General features: G+C 48.0%; 1 protein-coding gene across 5 annotated transcripts; it reads right to left on the bottom strand.

Moving 5' to 3' along the window:
• Positions 1–108: 108 nt before the first annotated feature.
• Positions 109–23,076, bottom strand: agap2 (ArfGAP with GTPase domain, ankyrin repeat and PH domain 2). 5 transcript variants are annotated; one of them, XM_062390966.1, is made up of 19 exons: positions 22,440–23,076; positions 11,693–11,751; positions 10,641–10,728; positions 10,463–10,548; positions 10,228–10,363; positions 9,209–9,343; positions 9,016–9,134; positions 8,176–8,331; positions 7,940–8,014; positions 6,337–6,441; positions 5,571–5,751; positions 5,352–5,477; positions 5,022–5,156; positions 4,608–4,667; positions 4,047–4,198; positions 3,710–3,800; positions 3,156–3,378; positions 2,032–2,311; positions 109–1,284 (listed from the first exon to the last, which is right to left on the bottom strand). In XM_062390966.1, the coding sequence occupies exons 1-19, from the start codon at positions 22,600–22,602 to the stop codon at positions 1,078–1,080; spliced, it is 2,577 nt and encodes an 858-aa protein (XP_062246950.1). In that variant the 5' UTR covers positions 22,603–23,076; the 3' UTR covers positions 109–1,077. The 5 variants fall into 5 exon arrangements, with proteins under 5 accessions (XP_062246950.1, XP_062246947.1, XP_062246951.1 ...); XM_062390963.1 differs by lacking the exon at positions 22,440–23,076 and adding an exon at positions 16,357–18,522; XM_062390967.1 differs by lacking the exon at positions 4,608–4,667 and having other exon boundaries at positions 22,440–23,074.
• Positions 23,077–23,243: the final 167 nt, after the last annotated feature.

The following is a 23,243-nucleotide window of genomic DNA, read 5'->3' as shown; positions in this document are numbered from 1 at the left end:
ATACACAGACACACAGACACACACAGACAGCATCATTCTGCAGCAGGTGATGAGCTGAGACATAAATACAAAGTAAAAGACCAAAGATCATAATAACTCAGATTTCTTTTTGTACAAACTTTATTTTATTCTGGTAACTATTTGTTTGAGCTCATGAGGGATTCACTCGACCACAGAGTCAAAGTGACAGTGACACCTGCACCTGCTTCATACTGGGAGTCATGGGATCGACCTACACAACAGGAATATGAGTATGAATCATGTCGTCATCCCAAAGCAACCTTTCAACAAATAGCCACATGTTTACACATGTCAAACTTTTTTTTAGTTTTTTACTGGTTTATGTTTCTGTGACGTGTCAGAGGATAAGAAATTATAAAAAAGACAATGAAAAAAACAAACTTGACATATTTTCAAAACTACCTGTAAGAAAACATTTACAAAGTCGAGTCTGTGTCTTCGTTACAGAGTGAAACATTAAGTTTGTAGTATAGATACATTTACAGAATATTAAAGTCCTTGACCTGTGAGAGTAACACTGACATATTTCATAATCCAAAACCATTCATGTTTCTAGTCTAAGCAGAATAATCTCAGCCGATCCCTTTATATATATATATATAAACGGACCTTAACACTGCGGCAACAGGGACACGCAACTAACACCAGGACGTCTTGTAGGTTTATGTTTTATCTGTCAAGCCAAAGGAAAGAAAGCACGTTTTGGTCCGGTCACAGAAGACGTGAGTAGAAGCAGCTCCCTGGAGACCTGGTGCTTCTCCCTCAGAGGATTATTGCACTTCATCTGGACGAAGTGGAACCAGAGCAGATCCAGAGTCTGCTCGGAAACTACAGACGACGGCTACAGACTTCTACTCGAGTCGTTTCGTATTTGAGGTCGACAACAACACAGCATCTCAGCAATATTACATCTGTCATCGACAACATGGTGAATATTGCTTTTTTAAGTTGTTTGATATGTTGTTCAGTCTTCAGAAGCATTTTTTTTTTAAATCATTAGTTCTGTGATTTGTTCTTATAGTACAGACTCCTCCCCCGCAGCGTCTGCAGCCCGAGCTACGACACCCGCTTCCTGGAGCTGGTCCGGCCCAGGCTGGCGGTGCTGGAGCGGCGGGAGAGGACGGGCGTGGCAGTGGTGGGGGACGTCTCGTTAGGACAGCCGTGCTGGAGCAAAATATCCATGCAGCCTTTGCTCCCGTTCTTCCGGGCCATCATCATGGCCGTCTGGCCTTGGCTGTCTTTCGCCTTCACGTCGATCCCGTACTGCAGAGGAGAGAGAAGACGAGAGGATTCATGGATGGAGTGTTGTTCACAGGTAGAGCAGTGTTAGACTCAAACAACTGAATTCAGTTCATGACCACGGAGGAGCTCCACCTGACCAACACCTGCAGAGACTGTCTCACACAAGCTCATTACTTGGAAACACAAAAGGGACAACACAACCTGTTCGTGGACACATGAGTCTAGTGAGTTGTCGTTTGTGTAAACCTGGTGAAGTCAGTTGCTGCTTTGAATGTGACGCTTGTTGATTTGAGATGTTTCAGATGCTTGGAGAATCCGAAGAGACAGAAAACCTCTGAACCACAACACGTAAACAAAATCACGTTTTAAACAGCGACTGATTCGTCCAGGTTTCAGTAACTCGGCTCGTTTCAGGGTCAACATCAGTTGTTGCTCACGTCCTTTGTGGTTCTAGCTTGAGCAGTTGTATTGAGGCTTTTATATCCGTGTTTCCCATTAACACGCTTAATGGTCTTTGTGAAATCTTGCTCACAAACAAACAGCATAGAAAAGAACTCCTCGGTGGACGTGATTAAATCAGACGAAGAAGATTCTTATTTCATCTGCAAAACCAAAGTACCAACCAGGAAGAGGAGATAACTCCAGGACCATAAAACTCAGGTTCACTGATCATCTCCTGGTTTTTTAATCTCATCCACATCCTACTTTATTCTGGAACCTTCACATTCTATCAACATGGACGGATCCATGAGGAGAGGAGAGACCCACCCAGACGAGCAGCTGAGTCATGACCACGTCCCCCAGGAGACAGGCAGCGTGCAGGGCGGTGCGCGGCGCGGAGGTGGAGCCGGCTGGCGGAGCGTTGATCCACTCCTTGGTGCTGTGGGCGAGGAGGAGCAGCAGCCGGGGCAGGTCCCTCTCCGTCACCGCAGACAGGAGCCACCCCGGGGGACCATCGTCCGGCGGCTGGGTCCCCGGGGGCGGCTGGAGAGGACTGACAAACGCCCGCTGCTCGTACTTCGCACGGATCCAGGACTCTCGTCCCTCACTAGGAAACAGACACACAACCAGGAGACACAGGGTCAGTGTGTGTTCACATGTGCAAAGTAGATGAGGATGTGATCTTCTCACAAAGAGAAATCTCAGCAGAATGTTTTTAGTTCTGATGTCTGAGGGAAAAGTTATGTAACTTAAAACTTTCAATCAATCACCAAAATCTGATCAGTTAATCTGTGAGGATTAGGGTTTGTACCAAATGTTAAAGGATTCTCTCGAGGAGTTTTAACAAAACATGTTCAAGAGGCAAAAAAGAACTCAGTCAGGTCCCAGTGACTCTGACCTTTGACCTTTGACCTCCTTCTCTGAGTCAAAATGATGGTTAGTACCACAGTTGAAGAAATTCCCTCGAGGTGTTTCTGAGATTCTACATCACAGCTCTAGTTTCAACAATTCACAAGTTCCAGTTAAAACCTCTTTCACAGAAATGTTATCAGATCTCTGTGGGTTTTCAAACTCAGGGAACCCAGTTGAGCTGAAGCTGATGGACTTCGTTCTCTTTGCCAGTGGAGCGGATTCTCTGTTTGCACGATATGAAGAAAGTAACGCTGTAAAAAGCAGTAAGTGCACAAATGTTCAGGACTGTTTACAACACGTGGAAGTTCAATGTGCATCGTAAGGTCACAGATCAGCTGCAGCACCAAGAAGAAGCTGGAGTGGGATGTTTCTACTCCAGGTGTTGGACCTGGAGTTCTGACCAGTGGAAAAGAGGCTTCATAGACTAATAGTTAAGAATGATAAGTAAAAAAAAACATATGAAAACGTCCCCTCACTGATCAGATCACAAACAGATGACCTCCCGAGTCCCAGGAGCTGAAAGCAGAGGTGGAACCCACCGTGTGGCGTTGGGCGTGGGCTTGGTTCGGCCCTGCGTGCAGCCCTCCCAGATGCCGTTGGCCATGTGGTTCCCGATGGCGGCCAGGACCTGTGTGAGCTCCGGGGGCCAGTCGTCCAGGTCCAGCGAGCGGACGCGGGACAGGTGAGTTCCCAGGTTCCGGTGGATCCCCGAGCACTCGATGCAGATCAGCGCGCCCAGGTTGAGACTGGCCCAGGTGGGATCTGCAGGGACAGAGGAGAGGGGCCGGTTACAGGAAGTGGTTTCCTCTCATGGGGCCTGAGTGGTGCAGCCGAACGGGTCCAGGACGAGACCCAGACTGGTGGAAATTCTATTTTCTTATTCTTAATGTTGACACAGTTTTCTTTACAATCTTTTCTTTACAATTTTAGCTTCTTCCAAAAGTTGTCCACTTAATGCTCAGATCCATTTTGTCCCGGCCACTAGGAGGCCATCATCAGGAGCAAACAGTGTGACGTGGGGCTCGGCCTCGGGCTGTGAACGTTGCATGAAAACAGAAATGTGCAGCTGGAGGGGAAGACGTGTGGAACTCACTGGGAGCCTCACAGTCCACACACAGGCCGTTGCCTTTGGCGTTTCGGACGGCCTGAAGCGCGACGGCCTCGCTCTGACTGGTCCGACGGGCCTGGACACAACACACAACACACAACACACAACACACAACACACAACACACACACTTCAATCAGTATTCACAGGATCCACAGAAGATGAAGGAGAAGCAGAAAATCCTCTGGTGATTTCTTATTTACTCTTCAGTGAATCAGATCTTAAGGCTGAAGACAAACTGTGAGAACAAGGAGCAGAGTCTACTTAAAGTCTATCAGCTTCCTAACCTCAGTGTGACACAGTGTCTTCATGTCAGTGTGTACCTTGTTCCTGCCGCTCTCACACGACTGCAGACTGGCCAGAATCTGGCTCTCGATAGCCGACACCCACGAGTCCCTGTCCTCCAGACTCTTGGCCTCGAAGTGCCACGTCTGTCCCGTGAAGGACACCACGATGAAGTCTGCGTTCTCCTCGTCTGCAGGAGAAGAACAAACCCAGCTGAGACCTGCACGTGCTACACAGGTGACCAAGCTACCGTGGACGGCCATTTTGGATCTACAGTCAGAGGATCCGTTCACACCTGGTGTCATGATGTGTCCTTAATGGGACCAGATCAGATCAAATAAACATGGACCTCACTTCTGTCCACAAAGACCAAATTTTATGATTTTACCAAGTTGTGTGTGAATGTGTGTTTGTGTGTAATACCAGGTGTGAACAGGGTCGGTGAAATAAACACAAACAAATGCACATGACAAACAAACTAAATTAAACAGAAGGTGAAAACTGAAAACAGATGAAAAGTGAACGAATGAAGAACTGAGGATTCTGTGGATGAACGTATGAAAACAGAGGCCGTGCGTTGATCTGCTCTCACTCGTTACCTGTCTTATTAATGTTTCTCAAGCTACCAAAGCTCTTTAATTTCCACATTTTACGTTTGGCTGCAGAGCGAGAGACAAGCAGAGGGGAAGAGAGAGAGAGAGAGGCACATGTTAGGAGGTGAAGGAGCATTCAGAGGAAGACAAAGACCTCGGCTGGATCCCGTCCTTACAGAGGAGAGAGGAGAGAAGGAATCACAAACAGGAAACTGATTAAAACTACTTTTGATCACATGTGGCGACAGAGCCATCAGATCCTCCTCTTCCTCAAGTCATTCAACTTTAAGAGCTGTTTTTAATGAAGAAGAAGAAGAAGAAGAAGAAGAAGAAGAAGAAGAAGAAGAAGAAGAAGAAGAAGAAGAAGAAGAAGAAGAAGAAGAAGAAGAAGAAGAAGAAGAAGAAGAAGAAGAACGTTACCTTCAGCCTGTCCCACGGCTGCGTCTCCTTTCTGGTTCATGCTCTTCTTCCTCCGGTTCTTCTTCCTGTCGCTCATGGGAGACGACTGTCCCACGTCCTTTCCGGTAAAAGGACAGGCCGTCCCTTCAAGGGCGTCTGACATCATCACAATGATGATGATGATGAGAAGGAGGAGGAGGAGGAGGAAGAAGAAGAATATATTTTATTTGTAAATATTTGAACAAGGTTTACAGGTTTACAGAACAACAATCAAAACTGTTCTGAAAACGTAAACGTCTAAATATCATGAAGCAAGTTGTAAACAGTGGTTTTCACTTCCTGTGTACGTACCAACACTTTGTGCTTTGGTGGACAACGAGGACGAGCAGCGCTGGAGACCTCTGTCTCCACCTTGAGGCGAGAGTCCACCGGAGCGATCCTCCACCACGGACAGGGTGGACGGACACAGCTGAGGGACTGAGAGACGAGAGGACGGAGAGTCAATCACATTCACACTTTGTGTAACTGGGCTGCAGACGCTCGGGGACATGTGTGTACGTGTGGTCGTACCGGTGCTGGTGCTGTCGGCGGCCGGCGGCTCTTTGCTCAGCCCGTTAACTCCAGGTAGGAGGCCGGGGGCCGCAGGGGGGGGCCCCGTGGGAGCCACCGCCCTCGGAGGACGTTTCCCAGGAACTTTAACCGTCACACGAAGCAGGTCGATGTCCTTCCCGTGGACATTCTGTGTGTAATCCTGGAAGACACAGAAAACACTGACTTCAACATTGAAGAGGTCGGATGTTTTCCAGCCTTTGATTGATTCCTCAGAGGATAATTCAAGGTTATTGATATTTATGTGCAAGTGTAGTTTGGTGCAGATCCAAGCAGAAATCTGATGAATTTAAATATGGTTTCATAGGACGACTGTTGGGATCTGCTGCAGGTCCAGTGACTGATCCTTAGTTTGGAGGATTACGTGGTGGAAGGAGATGGGTCAGGGTTATATATACAATATTTTCTGTCCAGCATTGGATGAAACTTAAAGACAAATATATCACTGAATGTTCCCGGTAAACAAAATTAAAGGTTCAGTGTGTAGAGTGTAGTGACATCTAGTGGTGAGGGTGCACGTTGCAGCTGAACACCGCCTCCGTAGAGACGACCCGCTTCCGATGTAAATATAAAGTATTTAAATCACTAGGTTTATTTTATATTTGAGTTCGGCTGTTTGAGACGAATGTGGTTTGCACTGAAGCCACTGAGGTGAGGTCTAAACAGCTGCACAGTGAGAACCTCTGTGTTCTGCTGGGGAATCGATCCACCGGCAGTGTTCTCTTACGCTGGAGCTGGAGTGGTACGACAGCGAGCCGCTGCTGGTCAGGGTGACGTATTTCTTCTTCCACTCCTTGTTCAGCGAGCTTCCACTCCTCTTCCACAGGATGCTCTGTGGAGAACAAACACAGAGGTCAGCCAATCGCAGCCAGCGACACGTTGAACCGGCCTAAATTTAGAGTCGACATCAGAGAGCGGCTCTTCAAAGTGCAGCGGCAGCGCAGACAGAGAAACAGCTGAAAGCACAATATTAATATAACACCCCTGAGGAAGCGTGAACAGCATCAAACAAGACAGCTTTTTTTGTGCTGCTTATGTAAGAAGTAATAAATAGAGAAGCATCTTTGTTCCCACCAGAAGAAGAAATCAGCCCATTACTGAGCTGCAAGCAGAACCTGCTCAGTGAAGATCCTGTTTATCAGTTTCACTGTTTGTTACGTGAGATACGATCAAACACTGACGAGAAGAGACGAGACGCAATGTGATACGATACCATGAGATACAAGCTGATAAGACAAGATTTGATATTACGTTACATTACATGTCATTTAGCTGACGCTTTTTTCCAAAGCGACTTACATTTTTAGTTCACTCATCATTTATGAGGGGCCATTTAGGGGTTCAGTATCTTGCCAAGGACATTTCGGCATGATACAATATGATAGCGTATGATACAATAAGATAAGATAAGATACAATAAGATAAGATAAGATACAATTAGATACAATAAGATAAGATAAGATAAGATAAGATACAATTAGATACAATAAGATAAGATAAGATAAGATACAATTAGATACAATAAGATAAGATAAGATACAATTAGATACAATAAGATAAGATAAGATACAATAAGATAAGATAAGATAAGATAAGATAAGATACAATAAGATAAGATAAGATACAATAAGATAAGATAAGATAAGATAAGATAAGATACAATTAGATACAATAAGATAAGATAAGATACAATAAGATAAGATAAGATAAGATAAGATACAATTAGATACAATAAGATACAATTAGATACAATAAGATAAGATAAGATACAATAAGATAAGATAAGATAAGATAAGATACAATTAGATACAATAAGATAAGATACAATTAGATACAATAAGATAAGATAAGATACAATAAGATAAGATAAGATAAGATAAGATACAATTAGATACAATAAGATAAGATAAGATACAATAAGATAAGATAAGATAAGATAAGATACAATTAGATACAATAAGATAAGATAATATACAATTAGTTACAATAAGATAAGATAAGATAAGATGAGCTGCGATATAAGATACTAGATTCTACAACATCAGATAAGTAACGATACAAGACGATGAAATAAGAAAATACAGAGAATATGAAAACAATTTACACTTTTAACGACAGTTTTAAATATTACCAGTACAAGTAAAGTTCGTTAGCACAAGGATGTAAACTGTATTGGTGTATTAGGTCTAAGGAGTTATGAAAATAGGTGAACGGATATATATATATATATATATATAAATGCATATATAGACAGTTGAGGCACTATGACAGGTATAGTAGTACACTAGTAATACAAGTATACCAATGGTAGTAAGTTAGAAAGTAAAAACCTGTTTGATGGGAACCCCCCGGGCTCCGCTCTGGTCTCCTTTAGCGTCGGCAGCTTTCTTATCCGAGTCGCGGTTCTGAAAAAAACACAAACAAACACAAACACAAACAAACAAACACAAACAAACACAAACCAACATGAGAACCTTCCTGGTCACAGGAGCCGAGAGTCGCCGGGTGTGAGTGAGATGATGGTGAAGAGGAACACGAGGAGTGAGGCGTGTCATGGACCACTGACCTTGAAGAGGGAGGGGCGTCTCGGGATGCCCTTCAGCGCTCGTGAGTTGATGCTGCCCCCCCCCTCGCCCTGTGCCACCCGCAGCTCTCTGTGACTCACCACGGGGGTGGAGGGGAGGGAGTAGGCGTAGCCCCCACTGCTGGGGCCGTTACAGGTCTGAGAGGTCAGAGGTCAGGATGCAGCGGGAGGGATGGAGGTGAGAGGGAAGAGACGGACAGGTGGGGGGGGGGGGGTGAAATGAGTCAAACAGCACGTGGACAGGATGAATCTTTCAGTCGGGGAACAAGACGATGTGATAATCATGGAGCTGAGATGGATGATGAACGACCTGGAGGTGACGTTTAGAATTACACTTCAGCTTGATGGACGACTTTAACTTTCTAATGAATGAAGCTGATCTGCAGCCGAACGCTACACAACCAGATGAACGCTACACAACCAGATGAACGCTACACAACCAGATGAACGCTACACAACCAGATGAAACGCTCAGGAGCTTTCACCTCCAGCAACGAGGTCGCGTTTCCTGTTCCTCTCTTCGTTCACAGGATTAAGAACAAAGTGACTCATTAGAGTCGGACTCGTTACATTTTGGTGCTGATCTGGAAAATTAAAGTCTGTGCTGAAAGGTCATTGATCACAGCTCATTACAGAACTGACACAACATGATAATTATGTTGTTATGTTTAAATTAATTCATAGTTTCAATCTTTTTGTTGGTTCATGTGCAAGGGGCTCAACTGGATTAAGACCTTAGTGTAGTTGTTGGGTTGGGGGGTGTGGGGGGGTGTGGGGGTGTGTGTGTGTGTGTGTGTGTGTGGGGGGGGGGGGGGGTGGTACCTGTCCCGGCAGCGAGGCGGACCCCGGCGTGGAGCCTCCTGAGTGACTGGGGGAGTTGGGTAGAGACTTGCAGGCCTGCAGCGCCGCCTGCTTCTTCTGAGCCACGATCTTCTGAGCGGCTGGAAAACACATCGATCTGTTCAGTGACTCTTCGGTCCTCGAGTGGAGGGAAAGAGAATCTGAGAGAACTCACCCTCTGAAAACACCCGGTCCACGTTGAACCCGTAGGTGGCGCAGGTCTCGTAGAACAGCGAGTGGCGCACGTCCACGCACAGCTGCCGGGCTCGCTGGTCCTCGATCACACGGGGGTTGGAGCTGCTGATCTTATCTGAGTGAAGATACAGGATTAGAGTTTAGACCGAGGAGCTCTGCAGAACAACAGGGAGAGAAACTTCTGTTTGCTCTGGTGTTTACTACATTCTGTGTACTTTAAAGATCTCATGGTACTTTGTATTAAATCAATTCTTCTCTTCTCATCAATTTAATTTAATTAAACGCTTTGTCCCTTTTAAGTGCAACAGTTTTAAAGCTTAAATGAAGTGTCCTTTAAATCCTTCAGTTAACTCATGGACTAATTCCAGAAATATCCGTCTGTCTGTTCTTCTGTGTGTCTGTGTTTCTGTCTGTCTATCTGTGCTTCTGTGTGTCTACCTGTCTGTCTGTGCGTCTGTTTGTCTGTGTGTTTGTGTGTCTCTCTGTATGTGTGTTGTCTATCTATATTTGCTTCTGTGTGTCTGTGTGTCTGTCTGTGTGTCTGTGTGTCTGTGTGTCTGTGTGTTTTTGTGTCTGTCTGCGTCTGTGTGTCTGTGTGTCTGTCTGTGTGTCTGTGTGTCTGTGTGTTTGTGTGTCTGTCTGTGCTTCTCTGTGTCTGTGTGTCTGTCTGTGTGTCTGTGTGTTTGTGTGTCTCTCTGTATTTGTGTCTGTCCATCTATCTGTGCTTCTGTCTCTTTGTCTATGCTTCTGTGTGTCTGTCTGTCTGTACTTCTGTGTGTCTGTCTATCTGTGTGTCTGTTTGTCTGTGTGTTTGTGTGTTTGTGTGTCCGTTGTGATCTTAATCTTAGTAACTCAATAACCTCTCTAACCTGAAATGTGTTGAAGGAGGTAAAGAATTATAAGTCACATAAACACAAAGTTTACTCAGCATATTAAAGTCAAACTTTTGTCCCTTCTGGTTTCCTGTCTGTGCCCCTGACTGGTTTCCAGTACACCGACCTTGCGTGCCGACCACTATGAGCGGCAGGTCCGTGCGGAAGGTGCTGAGCTGGCTGTAGAGCTGGTACAGGTCCTGGAAGCTGGCCTCGTTCTCCAGACTGAAGACCAGGATCACGGCCTCGACCCAGCTGCAGAACTGAAGGGTGGAGAGGGGGGGGGGGGGGGGGGGGGGGGGTGTTAGCTCCAGGCCTGATGGACAGGGACACACACTCACAGCTCACACTCAGAAAAGCACCTGAGCATCCGGCGCTCCGGCCTCCTCCCGGATCAGCAGCAGGTGACTCTGTCCGTCCACCAGCACTTCCTTCTTGTACCGGCCGCCTGACAAACACACAATCAGCAGCTGGTGAGCGACTCTGAATATCACACATATCACATCTGATATCAGAACCGGTCTGAGATCAGTTTCTTACCATCAGTCTTCTCCAGAGCAACGTAGCTGCCTGTGATGTATTTGTTCACCAGCGCTGACTTTCCGCTTTTCAGACTTCCCAGAATACCCTGAGAAGCAGGAAGGAAACACACACGTTTTAAATATAACTAAACACACTTTTTAGTTCCTCCATCAACTTTGGTTTTGTTCCTGTTGGTGTGTATCAGAGAGATTTCACATTTCTGCTAATGGACTGATGTGATGGAAGAAGAACTCAGATCTTTAACCTTACTATAAAAAAAAGAAAATGTATTTGACTACTGAAAAATAAGAGTTCTTCTAATGTGCTTTATTATAGAAGATGTGTAATAAACCATTGAGACTATGATCCAGAGTTCATTCTTAATCTGCAGCTTCAGGATTTTCTCAGTGAACTTTAGCCTCAGACGTTTCAGTCACTATCAGATAAGAGCAGACGGCCACACCTCAGAGTGAGAGCAGCAGCAGACATCTGCATTACACACCTTCACAGTCACATTACCTCTGCTTGTTTTATCATTACTGCATTAAGGTTTATTTACTTTAAGAGTTTTATCTGTAAGATAAGAGAATCACGAAGCCCCAGAATGTAGTGGAGTGAAAATAACTCAGATATTTTACAAATCTTGAAATCTCTGATTTTGGATGTAATGTCAAATTAATGTCGAATCATAATTTAAGTTTATTTAAACTCAAATTCCTTTACATTAAACTCAAATACTTTGTATTCATACATCTCAAGTCCGGTTGTAATACATGCGAAGGTGGAAAGTAACTTTACTCAAGTAGTATTTCTGAGTTATGAGTAATTTACTGAAGTATCATCCTTTTATTTTCACTTCACTACTTTCATTCATTCACACATTGGAATAAATGCAGAAGAGTAAAAACAGAGAAGACTTGAAATGTGTGAATCCAAAGTTTTTTTAGTGTAAAGTCAAATTAAAGTCTTAAGTTTTTCCCTCTGATTAAAACTCGACTGAGTAACTGGAGTAAATCCTCCTGCTTCCTGTCTCCAGGTGAGAAGTGTCGGGGGGGCAGGACTCTTCTCACCAGCCTCAGCTCGGGGATGGATCTGCTCAGCGTCCACTCCTGGCTGTTGGCGATGTTCACTGGAGGGAGACGGACAGAGACAGACAGAGAGTGAGACACAGGTCCATCACCGGAGGGAGACAGACAGAGAGTGAGACACAGGTCCATCACTGGAGGGAGACAGACAGAGAGTGAGACACAGGTCCATCACTGGAGGGAGACAGACAGAGACAGACACAGAGTGAGACACAGGTACATCACTGGAGGGAGACGGACAGAGAGAGACAGAGAGTGAGACACAGGTCCATCACTGGAGGGAGACGGACAGAGAGAGACAGAGAGTGAGACACAGGTCCATCACCGGAGGGAGACAGACAGAGAGTGAGACACAGGTCCATCACTGGAGGGAGACAGACAGAGAGTGAGACACAGGTCCATCACTGGAGGGAGACAGACAGAGACAGACACAGAGTGAGACACAGGTCCATCACTGGAGGGAGACGGACAGAGAGTGAGACACAGGTCCATCACTGGAGGGAGACGGACAGAGAGTGAGACACAGGTCCATCACCGGAGGGAGACGGACAGAGACAGACACAGAGTGAGACACAGGTACATCACTGGAGGGAGACGGACAGAGAGAGACAGAGAGTGAGACACAGGTCCATCACTGGAGGGAGACGGACAGAGAGAGACAGAGAGTGAGACACAGGTCCATCACCGGAGGGAGACAGACAGAGAGTGAGACACAGGTCCATCACTGGAGGGAGACAGACAGAGAGTGAGACACAGGTCCATCACTGGAGGGAGACAGACAGAGACAGACACAGAGTGAGACACAGGTCCATCACTGGAGGGAGACGGACAGAGAGTGAGACACAGGTCCATCACTGGAGGGAGACGGACAGAGAGTGAGACACAGAGAGTGACTGGAGGGAGACAGACAGAGAGTGAGACACAGGTCCATCACTGGAGGGAGACGGACAGAGAGTGAGACACAGGTCCATCACTGGAGGGAGACAGACAGAGAGTGAGACACAGGTCCATCACTGGAGGGAGACGGACAGAGAGTGAGACACAGGTCCATCACTGGAGGGAGACAGACAGAGAGTGAGACACAGGTCCATCACTGGAGGGAGACGGACAGAGAGTGAGACACAGGTCCATCACTGGAGGCAGACAGACAGAGAGTGAGACACAGAGAGTGACTGGAGGGAGACAGACAGAGAGTGAGACACAGGGCCATCACTGGAAGGAGACGGACAGAGACAGACACAGAGTGAGACACAGGTCCATCACTGGCGCCGGTGAGCGGTGGAGACGGCAGCCGTCACCGGGGCCTGTGTGGGACAACCGGGCGTCTTAATGAATATAACCTTTCAGTCACACCGGGGATCTAACACGCGGCAGCCACACCACTCGTTATCCACTTAACTCCCCACTGACCAACAGCTGTGTGCCGGGGCCAGGGGGGGGGGGGGGGGGGGGGCTCAAAGCTTGAGACCGGGGGGGCTGGAGGGAGAAAGGTCGTCTCCAACCAGACAAGCTCTGTTACTGGATCCATACTCCATCTTGTTTGTGATATTTGATCCCAGAGACTCCTCCCTTCATCTTCCCTCCCTTCTGATTCAGTTTCACACCTCTTTGAACCATTGAATTTAAATGTGGTTTTAAAAGGAGGCTGCTGGATCCTGGTGGAGGTTTTAGCTCTCTGAGCCCTTCCAGTTGAATTAGACATTCAAATATAACTTACATCTTCTCCACAATTTAATTTACCAACTACCAGTAGATGCTATCAGGTGTTAGTGGCTACCAGCGGAGAGCAGAGCAGATCAACCAGGGACATGTGAGTGAGAGCATTCAAAGATCTGAACCCGAAATCAATAAGATAAAGAGACAAGATAAAGACACAGGAGAAAAACCCCACATGTGTGTTTCATGGAGACACACAACTGGTGCCCCCCCTTTGTGATGTGACGCTCACACTCCAGCTTCAGAGGGACGAGAGCAGAGGAGTGAGGTCAGAGGTCAGAGGTCATAGATACGCCGCTGCCACTTTATTATTAGGTACAAACATGGATAAAACTCACATCGACTCAAATATTCGTTTTTCATTCAAAGTGATTCACAGAGAAGCTCATGACACTTTCTGGTGATTTCTGTTATGAAGCTTAGCCTCACTGATATTAAAGCAAAGGACAATATAACAGCATGGGGGGGGGGGGGTGAATACAGCAGCAGCTCGACTCTCACTGGAAACAGAAGGTTTGACCTCTAGTCGTCAAACTCAGGATTGATTTTGAGCCTTAATTGCTTGTTTTTAAGATTTCTAACTTTCTCAAGTTGAACTTTTGCACCTCGTCCTCCAGGTTCTCGTCCCGAGAGCTGGGATCCAGAACAGACTCTGCAGCGGCTGCGTCTAATCTCTGGAACAGCTTCAGAGACGTATAATCCGTCCCTTAAGACCCACTGCCTCTCACTGGCTTTCAATTCATGTGGAGTTCGACACCTTGATTTCAATCCGCTGTTCTGCAGTATTTAAATTCTCAAGCATTTATGATGTGTAACGTTTTATTGCATTTGTATTTTAGAAAATATAAATGATTTCAAAATGATGAGAACAATATGATTTATCTCACTAACTAATCATTTCTGGAACAACATATCATCCAACAGATTGTGTAATGATCACAGGCCCTTCATAAGATTTCCAGTACTGCACCAAGTGAGAGGTTTACAGCTGTAGCTCTTTGTAAACCTCTTTCATAAACAAGCAGAACTGGAAATGAACTAATCCTGAACGAATCCAATCAAATCAGAATTCAGATCGAGAACCTCCTGAATCTGATTTGAATCGATTTGTGAAACCAGTGGCGATATGCAGCCCCATGGAGGAGGGACATGACTGTGTGCACCATCCAGGGGTTGTTGAGAGATTTCACTCAAACCATGAACATGATACTGGCACCAGGGGGACGGACAGCCGACCATTACAGTAAGTATAGGATACATCATCTGGGAACCATGACTGTCTGAGACCTGTTTAATGGCAAATGGCTGCTGAAATATCTTTGTTTGGACCAAAGTGGAAGACAAGCAAACCAGACGCCAGATATTAGACAAGCCCAAACGAGGAGCGGCAGGGACAGCAGGGGCGAGCAGGAGGACGTGGTGTCAGTCCTCTGCTGGACACTCGTCCTCGTCCCTCGTCCTTCACACACAGGGGATGAATTAACTGGAGCCGGGTCTGAATCTGTGGAGCGACCGGCCAACGCTGCTGCACGAGAGAGGGAGTCAAAAAAAAACAGAGGCTTATATACGAGCTGCGGCTGCAGGCAGCTCGAGCCCGGGGGGGGAAAAGAGCAATACCTACCACACACACACACACACACACACACACACACACACACACACACACACACACACGACTGGGTCCATCTTGTCTATCTTCCTGAGTCAAAGCCTCTTTATGGACGGACAGTGTGATCCTTCTGCTGCCTCCACACACACATCTCCACAGACACACACACACAGACACACACAGACACACATCTCCACAGAAGCCAGTTATCTCCACTCCCTGCTCCCGACCAATCACGTGTGAGAACTGATTTCTAACTTAACGTTGTGTCTTTTCTTTTCTTGGCAGAATCGTCACGGTCATGTGTCAACGCCTGGACACACACGTATTCACACAAACACTCACACGTACACACCCGTCCACCTCCACCGCCCCCCCCCCCCCCTCGTTTCATCAGACTCTGCCTCAGCGGCAGAAGCAGCAGTTCTACCGGTTGCCATGGCAACACTTCCTCCTGCCCTGAGTGTGCGGCTGTGTGTGTGTGTTTGTGTGTGTGGCTGTGTGTGTAGTCGGCGGGCCCACAGTCTCACTACTCGAGTGAATCCACAGTGTGCATGTGTAGCAGTGTGAATACACAATGAATGAATGAACATATGAAACACACGCTCACTCCCACAGGACGACACTCGCTCTGTGTCGCACACTGCAGACACACAACCGTCCCACACTCACGCTCCTGTTTGCTTCTGAATTCAAACGAAACGCTTGGCAGGGACGGAGACATGGGGGGGGGGGGGAGGCAGAACGTGTAGTGGGCGGAATATCAAAGACCTGGATTAGAAATGTTCGTCCCTTTCTGATGTGGGTGAACAAATGTGGTTTCACGCCGTCTCCTTCACTTCCCGACAGCTTCGTGAGGCCGAGCGTCAATCCACCATCGTCTCCCCCTCGGCTTCATTATGAGATTTAAAGCCATGCTGGGAACGCTGTTTAAGTGTGTGTGTGTCTGTGTGTGTGTGAGCGTGAGTGAGTGCAGAGATTACCCCTCCAGCCATGTGAAATCGGCCCGGCGCTCTGAGGGGAATTAGATTAAGACTGTCCAAGACGGTTCTATTGTGAGTCTGCACATCAAACAACATCATCCGTCACCACTTTGCAGTCGCACATGGTTCAAGAAAATGTTTCTCGACGTGTAACAGAATTTAAATATTTTCTGTGTGGGGGCTCAGAGCGGATCAACCCCACCCAGCGCCGGGTGGAGGCCTGGGCACAGACGAGGTGGCAGCTCCGGGGGGGATTGTTTTGGCAAAGACCCGAAGACAGTCTCTGATAAGGCTGGGTTGACAGGGGAGTTGTGTGTCTGTGTGCGTTTGTGACCTCTTACCTTCCTCCTCGCTGGAGTCTCTCTGGATATAGACAGGGGGCGCTGTGGAGGAGGAGCCCACCGTCCCGGAGCTGCTCTTGGTGAAGATGCCGCTGATGAACTTGAGCATCTTCCGGTCCTTGGCGGAGGCGCGCTGGCCCGGCTGCGCCTGCTGGACCAGGCCCAGGTCTTCAGTGAGGCTGTTCAGGTCGCTGTTGTCCAACGTGCGGCTTTTGCCTTTGCGTGTTGGTTTGGACCCCATGTTGGCCGGAGAAGGTAGAGAGGTGGAACCGGCCTTCAGTCTGTCCTTCCTGGGGATGTCTCTCATCACCGCAGCCAGGCCACCTCCCGCCTCTAAAGGTATTCCAGCATGAGCCTCGTCCCGCAGGTCCCTCCAGTCCTCCGGCCGGCTCGCCTCGGCCCAGGAGGCCCTGCAGGGGCCCGGAGAACGCATCGGCACCCGGCAGTCCTTGCGGTCGAGGCTCTGGGCCGACGTGGGGCTGCGCTCTCTGCCGTCCCTGGAGTCTCGACCTCGGGTGGCCACGCTGCTGTGAGACTTCAGGAGACTGACGGGCCGCTGTCCCGCTGGACGGATAGGGAGGCTGGTCCTGGTCGGGGTGCGGCTGGGCTCCACATGCACCTCCGTTGGCGGTGTTGTGGTGACAGAGGGAGAGCGGCACTGCTTTGCCTCTGGAGTGGGAAGTGTCGTCTCAACTCTGAAGTCTGTCCCTGGAGACTTGTTGTTGTGAGGCGTCTCAGCAGGTGAGGGGATGGACAGGCTGTATGGAGGCTTTTCACCTCCTCTACTCCTCTCCACGGAGGACGGGGCCTCGTCTTTCAAAGGGCTGAGGGGTGTTCTCTCTCCATCTTCAACCCCCTCCACACCAGCAGCATCCTCGGCTCTTTGTGGATGTCCTGTAATCATTCCAGCTCCGTTCTCGGCCTGTGCCGGGGATCCACCTTCAGCCTCCACTCTCACCCCGGCCTCCTCCTCTGCCCTTCCTCCTGACCCGGCCTCCACCTCCTTCCCCTGGGTGCTGTTCTTGGCCTCTCCTCCATTCTCCTCCACGGCCTCTACCTTGACCAGGGTGAGGGAGATGAGGTAGGTGGTGCGTTGCTGCAGGGCGCCGCTCATGGGGTCAGGCTTCAGTGGACTCACAGCAGGTGAATGACAGACAGAACCACTGACAGCTCACCGGCGTGTTGGGATGTGAAAGAATCTGACGGCACGACGGAGGCAGAAAACTTACATGGAGGGAGATTAAGTTTCTCCTCAGAAGATCCAGCAGCAGAGCGGCTGCTGGTTTCATCCATCCCCCAAATCCCCGAGTCTTTGTTTCAAACGTTACTGTCAGGCGCAGATTTCTTTGTTCATCGTCATTTAAATTTTAATCTGGGAAAGAAAATCCACTCTTGTCGACCTTCCCTGAATCCAAGAAGCTCTTTTGTTCCCTAGAAAACACCCAAATTCAAATCTGCACCCAGCTACTCAGACACACACATCTTCATTCTGTTGTCTGATGCCTCCTCCTGTAGGGAAACGATTTACTTGACCTTATTTGTATGTGCAGCAGCCACATCCTGTGTGTGGCACATCCTCTCCACTCCGGAGCAGAAATCTTCATTCAATCCAGAAGAACAACTGTCCCGCATCACACGTCATCCATACAGTCACGAGCAGCAGCTGGGACGTGAACAGGTGAAGACTTCCTCTGTGAATTCCTCAGTGTCCCCCTGAGGCAGCGTGGCACCGTGCACCCGCAGCTGTGCGCAGTCCCGGATCATGGGCTCTCACTGCGAGGCGCACATGTGTGTTGACAGCAGCATCCATCCAGGGAGGCGGGCGGGGAGAAGGACATGGGTGAGGGAGCAAGGAGGACGAACAGGGGAAGCCAACGGAAGCCCGGGCGGATATCTACAGATGTGTGGCCGAGTCAGGGCGCGTCCGGCCATCACGCCCCTCTCGCTGTCTCCCGGGTCGCCTGCGTCCTCTGCGCGCATCAGGAGCTGAGCATGACGGCACGGAGGAGGAGGAGGAGGAGGATGAAGAGGAGGAGGAGGATGAAGAGGAGGCGAGTCACTGCTCAAACTGCTCCTGCATCTGAAGCTCACCGGCACCGTCACACAGCTTCAACGAGTCCACACACACACACACACATGCATGCATGCGCTCAGAGAAATGGAAACTCCAGTGTCCCTGCGCATGCCCCTCCTTGTTCCAATAAACAGTCCGTACAGCACAGAAGGAGCCTGCTTCTCCTCTTCCCTCCTCTCCTCTCTCACTCTGTGCACAGTCCCTGGTCTTTATTGCTCATCCCTCCCTTCCTCTCCATCTCCCCGAGAGGAGGGGGTGAGGCAGCGCGCAACGGCTGGTGGTGAAGCAGCAGGGCGCTCACACACAGGCCGCTGAATGATGGGAGAGCGCAGGGAGAGAGACCAGTGGCAGGGGGGGGATGATCAGCCAGGAGTGATGGACAGGAGGAAGGAAGAGAGAGAGAGAGAGAGAGAGAGAGAGAGAGAGAGAGAGAGAGAGAGAGAGAGAGAGAGAGAGAGAGAGAGATGTGAAGGATGCAGGTTTTAGAGGGAACTGTTCCCTGTCTCATTTATACAGCTGCTGGTTTCATCAGGCTCATCCTTCTGGCTGTCTATTTCTGTGTGTGTGTGGGTGTGTGTCTCTCTGTGTGTGCGTGTGTGTGTGTGTGTGTGTGTGACTCTGTATGGCTCCTCCTCGGCAGGAGGCTTGGCTTGTTTGTTGCTAAGGTGTTACAATCTTCCTGGCTCTGGTGGCACAATCATCTCCTCCACGTCCTTCCTCCTCCTCCTCTTCCTCCTCCTCCTCTTCCTCCTCCTCCTCCTCTGTAATGCAATTGTTCCCAGGATCTCTGTATCAAAATGGTGTTTCCATGAGAGAGAGGAGAGTGTGTGTATGTGTGTGTGTGTGTCGTACATGTGAGTGAAAGAGGTTTCCTGTGAGTGTATTGATCTGTAGTCTATTGCCCACTATGGCCTGTGTTCATTAGCAGGAGTGGACTCGCAGCGGGAACCCGGGTGTGAGAGGACGGAGACTATTGGACATCGATAGCTGGACCACAGAGGTCAAAATGAATTAAACACACATATTACTATTTATGTAGAAATACAACAAACCCATGTAAATTACAACACTTCTACATTGTGACATTTTGTGCAGGAGAAGCTCGTCGATGATCTGTGGTGACACACAATACACAGCTGCTCTCCTGTATCACTTTATCTGGAAATAACTTCTGATTAATCAATTCGTTCTTCAGTTCACAAAACCGTTAGAAAATGAAAGATATGAATCAAAATGTCCTCGAGCATCAGATCTCACGTAGTTCAACACTCAAAATATTCAATTCAACTCATTTCCTGCTCAGTATCTCAGTATCTAAGCCAAGGAGCTCATATTTCACCTCTGTCCATTTGTGTGTCTGTGAACAACATCACCAGGAAACACCTGAACACGTGACCATGACACTTAGAGGGATGTGATGGTTGAGAATGAACCTGAAACATTTAGTTTCAGATTTGTATCAAGAATCAAGGGATTTTGTTCCACTTCCTTTAACGTTGTGAGATGAACATGTCACCGTTTACCAGAGAATGATTTATGGAACCTGATAAAAGATAATCCGACACATTTAGGGAACTGATGTGTGTGAGTGCGTGAATTTAAGGGAGTGTTGTAGTGCGTCTGTGGTTTTGTGCTCCAGCTCCTCTTCTTATGATTTCTGTATCTGTTCTCTTTTGCTACAGGACAGACAAATCGCTTTGTAACTTTGTCCTATTGTTTCCCTTAAATTTGTCATATTCAAGTCAAACAGCACCTTGGAAATGTGCTTGAACAAGTGCTGAATACATAGAGCTCATTATTATTATTATTGTTATGTTGATGTAGATATAATATATGTAATAACTGTTATTATTGATTATGAGCAGAGGAGGTGTTGCAGTTGTTCTGTGTGCGGCAGCAGAGACACTGCAGCAAACACGTCCATCACCTGAATCATCACCTGAATCATCACCGGCTGTAATATCAGGTTTATGAATCTGATTTAAGAATCAAACCTTGATGTGCACTCAGAAGCTGCGTCTCCCTGCGGTGCAGCCTCCACCATCCTCCCATAAAACACCATCAGACTGTCCACCTGCTCAGCCCGCCCCCCCTCCCCTCCACACTCAGTGAGAGGGCAATAACGACTCACACTGAATACAAAAGACCTGTGACAGCCAAGGCTGCAGGGGGGAGGAGTCATGACTTCAGCCTCCGAGCTGGTTTAACAGAAACACATCCAAACACGCTTCTGGGCCGGTGACGCTACGTGTGTGTGTGTGTGTGTAGCATCCATTCTGACGTGACGTGTGTGTGTGTGTAACATCCATTCTGACGTGACGTGGCTGTGTGAGTTAAAGTGCACGTGAGGCTGCTGCAGTCGACCGTGCAGCAAGGTGAATCCAATTATTGTGAAATAGACCCACAGTCAGTGTGTGATGCATAGAATCAGGTTGTCTCCAGACAGACTCTCTCAGACATACACCCCCTCGCTCTCATGCTCAAACATGGGCAAAGCTGCCACCAACACACACACACACACACACACACACACACACACACACACACACACACACACACACACACATGGGCGGGTGCTGTCAGATGGACAGTAGCCAAGGGCAGTGGTCATGCTGGGTGAGTTTTCATTTCTCCTTCCCTGTGAGCTGTCCTCTTCATATCCCCCCCCCCCCCCCCCCCCGTGCTGCAGTGCACACCATCACATTTAAACGTCTTCATTCAGCTGCAGCTCAACCTGCTCTTCCTCTACATCTCTTTCTTTTCTCCTCCCGGTCTTCCTGGCACCGTCCTCCGACCACATCCTCATTGATGATTACGTCCAGAAGAGAGGTGGCTCCCTCTCTGGCACCAGAGAAGTCTGCCCTCACGGATCCAGGCCCCACAGAGGACACACACACTTTGTTTGATCCTCACTCCAGCAGCCTGGTTACATTTAAAAAACATGTGAACGTATCACACAACTCAGAATGTGTCTGTCTCATCCTGAAGACACTTCCGAGGCTCCTCAGAGAGACGCCTGTCCTTCAGCTCACACACAGAGAGTCACTGGCACAGCCTCAGCTCAGGGGGATCATGTGTTCAGGTTGTGTTTACGTCACTAGATCATATTCAATACTTCAACACAAATAGGGAAATATCTAACAAGGTCATATTTAACTTCTTTAAAATGTGATTTAATTATATTCTGTTCTACATCAACTGCTCTATTTAACTTTTAATAGTCCAGAATCAACACAGGACAAGAGAACACAACATTACACACAGGCAGGTGAACAACCGCCCTTGTGTAACAGGTTAATCAACACACAACTTTGAACCAGCTCCGAACCAGCACTCAGTTCTCTTCGGTGATAAAGTGTCATAAGAGGGTTTCGCTGGTTCTCGAGTACAGAACAGAACCGTGAAGTATTTCTCTACTTTGATACTCAGCGTTCTACCCACGTGAAGCATCTCAGTACCTCTTCCTCTCAACCATTCAACTTTTGGATACACACATTTCAGAAAAGCTGAACCGCTTCATCAGCAGCACCTTGTGGAAGCTGAGATGTGAGTGAACGTGAAGGCCCTGTTTGTCTGAAAGGAAGTGGCTTTGAGGGCAGTTGCACATCGGTAGACAGGAAGTGGGCCGCACGGCAGGTTGCAGCCGGCTGCCATGGGGATGGCCGCTGAGGGATGTTGCCCTTGGTCGCCCGTGTCCAGAGGCGGACACTGATAAACATGTGCCGACACATAGCGGCCACCAGGAGGTCAATTTCTATCCACCCCCCCCTCCTGAAAAGATAACGAGCGACACAGGAAACACAGAAGACGATATCACGTAACCGCCGCTGACAAGTTCCCCGACATCTCGAGGAAGAGAGGCTCAGAGCTCACAGTGAAACTACCACATCCTATTGAAGTCAGAGCATCCACCAAACTCTACAGCTACTCACCGGTAACATGTCGCTTTCACCAACAAACAAAAACCTTTCCACAGAAGGTCATCGACCCCCGGGAGAGGTGAGCTCACCTTGAATCCCGTGGAGGTAAACCTTGAGGCCCGAGCGCAGCTGCTGGTCCTCGACCCGTTCAAACTGCTTGGCGAGTCGGACGATGGCGCTCTGCAGGGAGTCATACCTCTTGATCTCCAGCTTTATGGCAGAGGAGTTCACCGATTTGCTGTTGCTGTTCATCCTGACACGTGGATCTGTTGAAAAGTGAAGTTTTAAAAGTGCTTGTTTTTCAGCCCATTTGAAGTCCCGGCTGTTTGTTCCCCGAGATGAAGTTGACAGAGGACGGAGAGCAGACAAGGCAGCGTCAGCGGAGAGAACAGCCTCTCTCACTGCCGACCACAAAACGTCAGCACACAATGATGTGTCTCAGTTTCCTCTGCAGGTTTGAATCAAACTGAAGTCACTTCCTTATTTCAAACCGTGCTCTGACTGCCGCGGTGATCACACTCCTGAAGACACGTCTGCCTCATTGTGACACAATCCTCACACTCTCTCACACCATTAGGACAGTCTGGGTTTTAAGTGTTGTACAGACTCTTGATAAAGATGATTTTTAACAATAAGTCACTGGTTTCCTGACACGTTGAATTGTAACACACACACACACACACATACACACACAGGGTTGTATGATTGATGCAGGTTAATAAAATCCACCTTCTTTGACATTGCAAGATGTTTTTCAAGAGAAAGAGCGATGACGGGATCAGTTTCGGTTTAATTTTACAAATCTGTGAGACCACATCCCTCTGACGTGGGCAAGGGCCCGCTCCTGCTTGAAGTTTTTAATGAATATATATTAATTAATATATTAATATTAA

The sequence above is a fragment of the Platichthys flesus genome, chromosome 7, assembly GCF_949316205.1.
Source record: "Platichthys flesus chromosome 7, fPlaFle2.1, whole genome shotgun sequence".
Lineage (NCBI taxonomy): Eukaryota > Metazoa > Chordata > Actinopteri > Pleuronectiformes > Pleuronectidae > Platichthys > Platichthys flesus.
Note: the sequence above shows the minus strand (reverse complement) of the source record. Positions and strands in the feature narration are given on the sequence as shown.

Coding starts and splice junctions, on each gene's coding strand:
- agap2 (XM_062390963.1), bottom strand. CDS start 17,470: ATGAGCGGCGCCCTGCAGCAACGCACCACCTACCTCATCTCCCTCACC. Junction 10,729..11,692: donor CCATCCCCGAGCTGAGGCTG/GTGAGAAGAGTC, acceptor CCTGCTTCTCAG/GGTATTCTGGGAAGTCTGAA. Junction 4,668..5,021: donor AGCCGTGGGACAGGCTGAAG/GTAACGTTCTTC, acceptor CTCGCTCTGCAG/CCAAACGTAAAATGTGGAAA.